The following is a 10,148-nucleotide window of genomic DNA, read 5'->3' as shown; positions in this document are numbered from 1 at the left end:
TTGGAAAAGCTCTAGCTAAACGAACTACACGATCTTTGAGCTATGCTTAGGATTGGGTCTTGTCCATCACATCATTCTCCTAATGATGTGATCCCGTTATCAATGACATCCAATGCTCATAGTCAGGAAACCATGACTATCTGTTGATCAACGAGCTAGTCAACTAGAGGCTCACTAGGGACATGTTGTGGTCTATGTATTCACACGTGTATTACGATTTCCGGATAACACAATTATAGCATGAATAACATACAATTATCATGAACAAAGAAATATAATAATAACCATTTTATTATTGCCTCTAGGGCATATTTCCAACAGAGGGTTCTACTGAGGGCACAACTCAACAAGCCCTTAAAGAAAAGAAAATAGAAAAGCGGCAACACGGGCCTCAAGGAGGCTAATCCGGCTCAGGTGGAGGGGAAGGAAGCGGCAGCGCCAAGCGGAGATCCATCGTGCGAAGATCTGCAATGATGATGTTGATGGCATCTCGATCCGAAGGGAGACTAAGCGTCCGCCAAAGCTGCAAATAACCACACATTTTGAAAATCACGTCAGTAGCCCGTTGAAGAGGGACACGTTGGATCACAAGTTTATCGCGGACGGTCCAAAGCGTCCAAGCGAGAACCCCAATACCCAGCCACCTAATGTGGCGGACACACTGAGGGGAAGCCTGGAGTTCCGCAAAGAGGTCTGGGAAGTTGTTGTTACACCAACGACCACCAACTGCTTCACGGAAGCAACTCCATAGGAATTGTGCGGACACGCACATGAAGAAGATGTGCTTCGAGTCCTCCTTTGTCCCAAACAGAGGGCAAATCCCATCACCGGGGCCATTCCGTTTGAGCACCTCGACGCCGGAGGGGACGTGTCCCAGAATCGATTGCCACGGGAAGATCCGCATCTTCAATGGCAATCTAATCGCCAAGATATGGGTTAGGAGCATCAGGCCAGGAGCGGGCGCAATGCCCTTCAACCAAGACAATTGAGTAGCAATGGATGAAACTTGCAAGACAAAAGAAAAAGAGTATCAAAAGGATGAAAAGATTGAAGAGGAAAATACCGGGGAGGTTTTGCTGTGTTGTTTCGTTATAACTTTGCCTTTGGTAGTGGAACCCGATCCCTTTATGGATATTAAAAAACCTCAATGAACATTGTCAAAGTGGCAATGGCATAACTTGGTCGGGAGAACAAAAGGTTGCTCTTGATAAGCGTTTCTTTTCGAAAAGGGGGGCTTCCCCGGCCTCTGCATCAGCATGATGCATACGGCCATCTTATTAAGCATAAAATAGTCCACAAAGTCTCCAAGTCTCAAGGTTGTCAACAAGAAAAGTAAGAAAAGGCTCACACAGAGCCCGAAGGCTAGATACACAAGCTAGCCAAAGCACTTATACATCACAGCCGTTTGGCTCCAAAATAGACAGGTAAACTAATTGCCTATCCTGTTACACGACCGCCATCCAAACCGGCTGAATATATCCCGAGCTACCATCTCCCATCGGATAGCAGCAGTAACCAAAAGCTCCCTGGCCTCCGTCGGAGTGAGTAGCGACCAGGAACGGATAAGAGCCGTTGCTCGGAAGATAACCTGCAAAACATGGATATTTGTTGATCTGTTAAAGACGAAGTCATTTCTGCAATTCCAAAGCGCCCACAAAAAAGCGCAAACCCCCAAGCGAATATGTTTTGCTAACCCGGGCTCTACCCTAGTTAGCCATGTCCCAAACAACATGTTAACCGACCTTGGTGGGGTAATATTGAAAGCGACTTGAATAGTCGTCCAAAGAATTCTAGCTAGTGGGCAGTCAAAGAAAAGATGTTTAATGGTTTCACCCTGATCACAGAAACTACACCTAGTAGGTCCTGTCCAATTACGCTTAATAAGATTATCCTTTGTTAAGATCACCTGTTTATGTAGAAACCACATAAACACCTTGATCTTTAAAGGAACTCTGACGTCCCACACATGCTTTGAAGTAGGAATCGAGCTGGAATTAATAACATCAACATACATTGATTTAACCGTAAATCCCCCCGACCTAGTGAGATTCTAGCGTAATTTATCAGGTTGTTGAGATAGTTGTTCCTGCATCAGTCTCCTAACTAGATGCAGCCACTCTTCCCAACGATTGCCCACTAACGATCTTCTAAACTGGATATCCAGGGGTATCGAGGCGAAGACCGATGCAACCAAAGCATCGCGCCTTCGAACTATACGATACAGAGACGGATACTGGATTGCTAGGGGAGCCTCTCCAAGCCAAGTATCCTCCCAGAATCTCGTGCTTGCACCATTACCAACTAAATGCTTTGACCTCTGAAAAAATGAAAGCTTCACTTTCATAAGCCCTTTCCAAAAGGGTGAATCAGTTGGTCTAACCGACACCTGAGCCAAAGTTTTGGTTTGGAGATACCTTCCACAACCACTTACTAAGAAGGCACCGGTTCTTGACTTCGAGATTCTCAATCCCCATACCCCCTTGGTCTTTCGGTCTACAAATGATATCCCACTTCGCTAACCGATATTTTCTCTTAGGCTCCTCCCCCTGCCAAAAGAACCTCGATCGATAGAAGTCCAGTCGTTTCCTAACTCCAACTGGGACTTCAAAGAAGGACAAAAGGAACATGGGCATGCTCGTGAGCACCGAATTAATAAGAATTAAACGGCCTCCATACGACATGAGCTTGCCCTTCCAACAACTTAGCTTCTTCTCGAAACGATCCTCAATACACTTCCATTCATTATTCGTGAGCTTGCGGTGATGAATAGGAATTCCTAAGTAGGTAAAAGGCAGCTCACCCAAACCACATCCGAACAACTGCTTGTAATCCTCTTGTTCCTCTTTGGCTCTCCCAAAGCAGAACAACTCACTTTTGTGGAAGTTAATTTTGAGCCCACTTAGCTGCTCAAACAAACAAAGCAGCAGCTTCAGATTTCTAGCTTTTACCAAGTCATGCTCCATGAAGATGATAGTGTCATCAGCGTATTGCAGGATGGATATACCCCCATCCACTAAGTGTGGCACCAAGCCCCCTATTTGGCCAACTTACTTGGCTCTCCCTAACAACACCGCCAACATATCGGCTACTATGTTGAACAGAATAGGGGACATCGGATCTCCCTGCCGCAGGCCCTTATGTGTCTGGAAGTAATGACCGACATCGTCATTCACTTTTATGCCAACACTACCCTTTTGCGTAAAAGTTTCAATCTGGCTCCTCCAGCCCTCGTGGAAACCTTTCATACGCAAAGCTTGTTGCAGAAAAGGCCATTTAACTTTGTCATACGCTTTCTCAAAATCTACTTTAAAGATGACTCCATCAAGTTTCTTAGAGTGAATTTCCTGGAGCGTTTCATGCAACACCACCACCCCTTCAAGGATGTTTCTGTCTGGCATGAAAGCTGTTTGGGATTGCTGCACCACAGAATGCGCAATCTGTGTGAGCCTATTAGTCCCAACCTTGGTAAAAATTTTGAAACTGACATTCAAGAGGCAGATAGGACGGAACTGCTCAATCCTGAGAGCGTCGGTCTTCTTTGGAAGCAACGTTATCGTTCCAAAGTTCAAATGAAAAAGTTGAAGCCGTCCAGCAAAAAGGTCATGGAACATGGGTAGCAGATCCCCTTTGATGATATGCCAACATCTTTTGTAAAACTCCGCCGGGAACCCATCCGGCCCGGGAGCCTTATTGTTCTTCATCTGAGAGATGGCATCGAAAACCTCCTTTTCCGTAAACGGCGCAACTAGCATGTCATTATCAGCAGCAGTTAATTGAGGCACATCCTCAGTCCTGGACTCATCGAGGGACACAGCGCTATCCTCCGGCGGTCCAAATAACTGCTTGTAGTATTCGGTGATGTATAGCTTAAGATTATCGTGACCAACAATTGTGCCTTCATCTTGCTCGAGCTGAAATATTTTTTTCTTTCTGTGTTTGCCATTCGTAATCAGATGAAAGAATTGAGTGTTCGCATCCCCTTGGATTACTTTGCGAACCTTTGCTCTGAGAGCCCACTTCAGCTCTTCTTCGCGGAGAAGTTCCTTCAACCTCTTTTCCGCATCAATCTTACAGCACATATCCGCAGATTGAAGAACCGCTGATTCAGCTTTAACATCTAGGTATTGAATAATCTCCAGGAGTCTGTCTTTCTCAACCTTATAAACTCCACTTAGATGTTTAGCCCAACCTCGAAGAAAGCACCTCAAATGCCTAATCTTATTCTGCCATCTCTCGACAGGCGATCTACCCCTAGACTCTCTAGCCCACTCTCTGGCAACAATATCCAAGAAACCTTCTCTTTCAAACCATGACGTTTCAAAGGAGAAAGTATTCTTGTTTCCCACATGCCTTGGCTCCCCTGAGTCAACAAATAGCGGTGTGTGGTCCGAAATTCCTCGCGTTAGAGCCTGTACCGTGACCAGAGGGAACTTCTGCTCCCATTCGGCACTTGCAAGAACCCGATCCAACTTCTCATATGTCGGGTTTGGTAAAGAGTTAGCCCAGGTAAATTGTCTACCAGAGAGTTCGATTTCTCTCAAATCCAAACTCTCAATGATGGTATTAAACATAAAGGACCATCGCCCATCAAAATTATCGTTATTCTTTTCATCCCGCCTCCTAATAATGTTGAAGTCCCCCCCAACCAGGATAGGGAGTTGTTCGGACCCACAAATTCGAACCAGGTCAGCCAAAAATTCAGGTTTAAGCTCAGGTTGTGCAGCCCCGTAGACCGCCACCAACACCCAGTTAAACCCATCTATTTTGGACCCGACTCTGAATTTCACTGCAAAGTCACCCATAACAACACTCCGGACTTCAAGGGAATCACATCTCACACCCAGCAAGATGCCCCCAGACCTCCCTCTTGGAGGAAGACAATGCCAATCGAATTCCACCCCTCCCGACAACGTGTTAAGAAACTGAGGTGCAAAATTATCCCTACCAGTTTCAGAGAGAGCAATGAAATCTAAACGGTGCTCTAAAGATGCCTCCGCTAGAAACCTACGTTTAGCCAAGTCCTTAAGACCTCTGCTATTCCAGAATATTCCTTTCATAGGTCATCATGGAATTTTTTGGCCTTACGAATTCTAGCACTCCTGCGTACCGCGGATGCAGGGTACACCTTCCGCTTCCACTTACGTTTAGGAATGTTATCACCTGTAGCCCGGTCCTCATAACCGTGCTCTGGTTGAACATGGGCTGCATCATCTACCTGGAGTTCATCCTCATCAGACTCCGCAGACGGAGGAACAAGATCCGCGCAGAATTTATCAAGCACCCTAACACCCAAGGCCTCAATCTCCGCATCATTCAAAGGTTTTACAGCCGCTAGGTTTCTAATAGACTCCAAGGCCCGTTCCGCTTCCAAATCTAAAAGATCATTAACCGAGTTTTCAATTTCCAAATTATTATTCCCAAGAGACACCCCCACTTGGTTTGCATTATTAATAATCTCATCCTTAGAGAAATGCAGAATAGAATTTGAAACATTAACTGACATACCTGTTGTGCTCTCCACATCACGCAGCTTGGCCGCCCGCATAGCGCACCTCTGCTGCAAATCATCAACCTCCGGAAGGTCCTGGAGACGAGAGCTCGTCCGCCTCCCCTCGGAAGCAGGGTCTCGGATCCCTCCGAACGCGATCACCTCCTCCCGAGTAGCGGCTCCCGGAGTAGGTCTGGGAGAGGGGGACCGCGTAGGAGATGTGGAGATGCCTGACGGAGTTGGCACCAGGGCCTCCTGCCCTAGTCCGACCCCCCCAGCCGACGCCGTGGCAGCCGTGCGCTCCACCTGCAGGACCGCCGTCGGTACTAGAGGGTCAGGGGCCACCTGCCCCTGACGCCTGCCTAGCACCTCCGGCGACCCCACCACCAACGAGGCTCCCGCGAGACGGACCTCCAGGGCCTCCTGCCCCAAAGATATGTCGCCCCGGCTGGACACAGGTACCTGCGCCGCCTGCTGTGAAACAGAAGAATGAGAGGGAGTCGTGGCCACCTGCCCAGACGCCCCTCCCCTCCGCAAGGAAACCGAAGACCTAGATCGCTCTGGCGACTCCTGAGGCTTTCTGCTGGCACTTTTTATTGTACTCCATAGTACTAGGTTTCAACTTTCCGCATGCTACGTGTGACATAGTGCTATCACAAGAGGTTGGGGCGCTCAACTAAAACGCATTTGTCAATCAGGATTTGAAAGGGCCTTTTTCAAACAGCTGGCTAAACATGTTCTAAATGTGTGCTCAGTTGTTGGCAGATACTCCCATAATTTGCCGTGCGCATTATTTTTAGTAAATCAATAATTATTATTTCTTTGCATCATACCAGGACGACACGACAGAAAAGAGTTTCAACTCCCGGCCTCTGCAAATAAGAAGGGTTGTTTCAGTGTGTTTGGGCAGCGAAAAGCACCGCCAAGTAGTGCTCCCTAGTCCATAGTAAATTGAACACTATGTCATAGGCACAAGGTGACTTTGTGTTAGACTATGTATAGCACAACCCTCTAGGGGTGGCTTATCTCATTATATATAATGGTTGTGTTACAATATGTACCATATATGTACATAGGTACAGAAGCTATACATAGTCTAACACTTTGCACCTCGCGGTGCTTGAACAAATGAGAACCCCGCAGTGTCCAATATTTATACTCCAATGCCCATACCTTGCCCAATATGATAAGCCACATAGCTTTGCCTACATCATGCCTAGCTCGTGACCATGCACACACCCTTTACCCAAATCTTGCATATGATTAGTCTGATGTAATATCTACGAACAGAACGGTCTCCTAGCCACTACTACTAGATTCTAGCAATAACCAAACACCAAATCTTCACTAGCTCCCACACATAAGCAAGAGATCGGACGACTTGCTTGCGAACATGGCAAACGCTTTCGCCGTTCAGCTGTTGCGCCGTCGCCGTCAGCTACAGCGCCAGGACATTCTCGACCGCCGCCGATCACCGACCCAACCCAGTTTTTTCCTTTGCCGGGTACGTAAAAGCGAGGGCGAGACGCCGAAACATGCGGAGAAACAGAGGAGGGAGGACCCCTTTTAGCACGGAGAGGGCGGCGAGGTGCGGCTGTAGCCGGAGAGCGCGCTGCCGGATTGCTGGAAGAAGGCTTGGCCAGCGCAAAAGGGCTAGGCGTTGGTGTCGTTGTCAACGGAAAGCTGCTTCTTAGGTAAATTGGCTCACTGTATCGGGCCAGTGGTCCGTGGAAATGGATAGGGAGCAGCTGCAGCAGAAGCAGCAGTGCTGGAGCTCCGAGCTTGTAAAAGGCGGTACTGGATCGGATCAAATTAGCCAATTGTAAAGAGGGAGCGGTGCTGGTGGTAATAATTAAGCAGGACGAGTACTGTTGCTGTACTCGGATCAGGGGTTGTCGTGCTTTACCAAATGGCCCTGATGGAGCTGAACCTTCTCCAACGGCGTGCTACGCGTCTCCCTCTGTTTCTTTTTACTGCTGTGTATAAAATTGGTTTAAAGTCAAACTTTATAAAGTTTGATCAGATTAATATTAAAAATTATAAACGTCTACAATATTGAAGTTATACAGTATGAAAATTGATTTCATGATGCATCTAATGGAATTGATTTTGTATTATGAGTGATGATTTTTTTCTATGAAGTTGGTCAAATTTTATAAAGTTTGACTTTAGCCAAAACATGAATGGAGAGTAAAAAGAAACAGAGGGCATACGTATTCAGACTAAATTTGCGGAAAAAAGCTACCCACCAGCATCCCTAACTCCTTCCTAACATAGGCGTGACATCCCTGTTGGGGAACGTAGTAATAATTCAAAAAAGTTCTTACGTGTTACCAAGATAAATCTAGGAGATGCTAGTAACGAGAGAGAGGGAGTGCATCTTCATACCCTTGAAGATCTCTAAGCGGAAGCGTTACAAGAACGCGGTTGCTAGAGCCGCACTCGCGGCGATTCAAATTGCGGAAAATCCGATCCAACTGCCGAACGGATGGCGCCTTCACGTTCAACACACATATGGTCCGGGGACGTCTCCTCCTTCTTGATCCAGCAAGAGGAGAGGACAAGTTGAGAGAGAACTCCGGCAGCACGACAGCATGCTGGTGGAGCTTGTGGTTCTCCGGCAGGGCTTCGCCAAGCACTACGGAGGAGGAGGAGGTGTAGGAGGAGGGAGGGCTGCGCCAGGGGCAAGGGGTGTAGCTTCCATGCACCTCCCCACTATATATAGGGGTGGAGGGGGCTGGTTTCTTGCCCTCGAAGTCCATTGGGGCGTTGGCAAAGGTGAGAGAAAAGAAATCCCACTCTTTTCCTTCCCCATCGATTGTTATCCCTCCTTTTTAGGGATCTTGATCTTATCCCTTCGGGATATGATCTTATTCCTTCTAGGAGGGATCTTGGTGCGCCTTGACCAGGGGTGTGGGGTCTTGCCCCCACTACCCATGTTCATGTGGGCGCCCCTATGCAGGCGGGCCCCACTTCGGAATCTTCTAGAACCTTCCCGGTACAATACCGAAAAATCCCGAACATTTTCCGGTGGTCAAAAAGGACTTCCCATATATAAATCTTTACCTCCGGACCATTTCGGAACTCCTCGTGACGTCCGAGATCTCATCCGAGCTCCGAACAACTTTCGGTAACCACATACAATTCCCATCACAACACTAGCGTCACTGAACCTTAAGTGTGTAGACCCTACGGGTTCGGGAACCATGCGGACATGACCGAGATGCCTCTCCGGCAAATAACACATAGCGGGATCTGGATACCCATATTGGCTCCCATATGTTCCACGATGATCTCATCGGATGAACCACGATGTCGGGGATTCAATCAATCTCGTATACAACTCCCTTTGTCCATCGGTATGTTACTTGCCCGAGATTCGATCGTCGGTATCCCTATACCTTGTTTAATCTCGTTACCGGCATGTCTCTTTACTCGTTCCGTAACGCATGATCCGTGGCTAACTCATTAGTCACATTGAGCTCATTATGATGATGCATTATCGAGTGGGCCCAGAGATACCTCTCCGCCACACGGAGTGACAAATCCCAGTCTCGATTCATGCCAACCCAACAGACACTTTCAGAGATACCTGTAGTGCACCTTTATAGCCACCCAGTTACGTTGTGACGTTTGATACACCCAAAGCATTCCTTCGGTATCCGGGAGTTGCACAATCTCATGGTCTAAGGAAATGATACTTGACATTAGAAAAGCTCTAGCAAACGAACTACGCGATCTTGTGCTATGCTTAGGATTGGATCTTGTCCACCACACCATTCTCCTAATGATGTGATCCTGTTATCAACGACATCCAATGTCCATGGTCAGGAAACCACAACCATCTATTGATCAACAAGATAGTCAACTAGAGACTCACTAGGGACATGTTTTAGTCTATGCATTCACACATGTATTACGGTTTCCGGTTAATACAATTACAGCATGAACAATAGACAATTATCATGAACAAGGAAATATAATAATAACTATTTTATTATTGCCTCTAGGGCATATTTCCAACAATCCCGACCCACCCGGACCCCTTCCGTCTCCCACTTCACCCCTCCTCCTCCACTCTCTCTGCTCGCAACCAGTCCCCGGAATAATCTACCCCTCCCCAACCTCGATAGTCGCCGGTCCTTCCCGCCGCTCCATCGCTCGTCCATCTGCTCCACCTCCGTTGAGTCTGTTCTTGGATGATTTTCACTGCCATTGTCCAACCGTCGTTCCATTTCATTGGCACTATCCACATGGAGGAGGTCGACCTTGCCGTCCCCTTCGCCGGCCCTATTGTTGAGGAATCTATCACTCAACGCTCCCCTCCGCCGCCCAGGAACACCCCTCAACCAATGCATCCGTGCCAAAGACCTCGCAAACCAAGTGTTCGGTGAAATGACCAAACATGGCATATGTTGCCAGATTTGTTGTTCAATTGCAAGGAAACTTTGTAATGTAGCATGTGTGTGTGTGTGGGGGGGGGGGGGTGCATCGTGGAAACCAACAGAAGACTATCTCCAAAGAGTAGTGAAACACACATGATCTTTTTTGTATGATCCTCGTCCAAGACTTGAAAATTAATGGTGGATCAGAACTCTCATGTGTTGCCAGGGCAAGGGAGATTACAAAGTTGTCTTTGTCGGGCCAAAATCGTAAGTAA

General features: G+C 47.4%; 1 protein-coding gene across 1 annotated transcript; it reads right to left on the bottom strand.

Moving 5' to 3' along the window:
- Nucleotides 1-1,333: 1,333 nt before the first annotated feature.
- LOC119321427 lies at nt 1,334-9,846 on the bottom strand. Its single transcript, XM_037595112.1, has 3 exons — nt 9,614-9,846; nt 5,506-6,068; nt 1,334-1,588 (listed from the first exon to the last, which is right to left on the bottom strand). Exons 1-3 carry the CDS (start codon nt 9,844-9,846, stop codon nt 1,446-1,448), a joined length of 939 nt encoding a protein of 312 aa, XP_037451009.1. The 3' UTR covers nt 1,334-1,445.
- Nucleotides 9,847-10,148: the final 302 nt, after the last annotated feature.

This window comes from Triticum dicoccoides, chromosome 6B, assembly GCF_002162155.2.
Source record: "Triticum dicoccoides isolate Atlit2015 ecotype Zavitan chromosome 6B, WEW_v2.0, whole genome shotgun sequence".
Lineage (NCBI taxonomy): Eukaryota > Viridiplantae > Streptophyta > Magnoliopsida > Poales > Poaceae > Triticum > Triticum dicoccoides.
The sequence above is the reverse complement of the archived record's forward strand: the minus strand, read 5'-3'. Positions and strand labels throughout refer to the sequence as shown.

Bases quoted from the DNA above. Each gene is read 5' to 3' on its own strand.
- LOC119321427 (XM_037595112.1), bottom strand. From the start codon at position 9,846: ATGCATTGGTTGAGGGGTGTTCCTGGGCGGCGGAGGGGAGCGTTGAGT. The intron at 6,069-9,613 runs GTTGGGGAGGGG...AAGTGCCAGCAG, and splicing joins AAGGACCGGCGACTATCGAG to AAAGCCTCAGGAGTCGCCAG. The intron at 1,589-5,505 runs GTATGTCAGTTA...CATGTTTTGCAG, and splicing joins TGATGTGGAGAGCACAACAG to GTTATCTTCCGAGCAACGGC.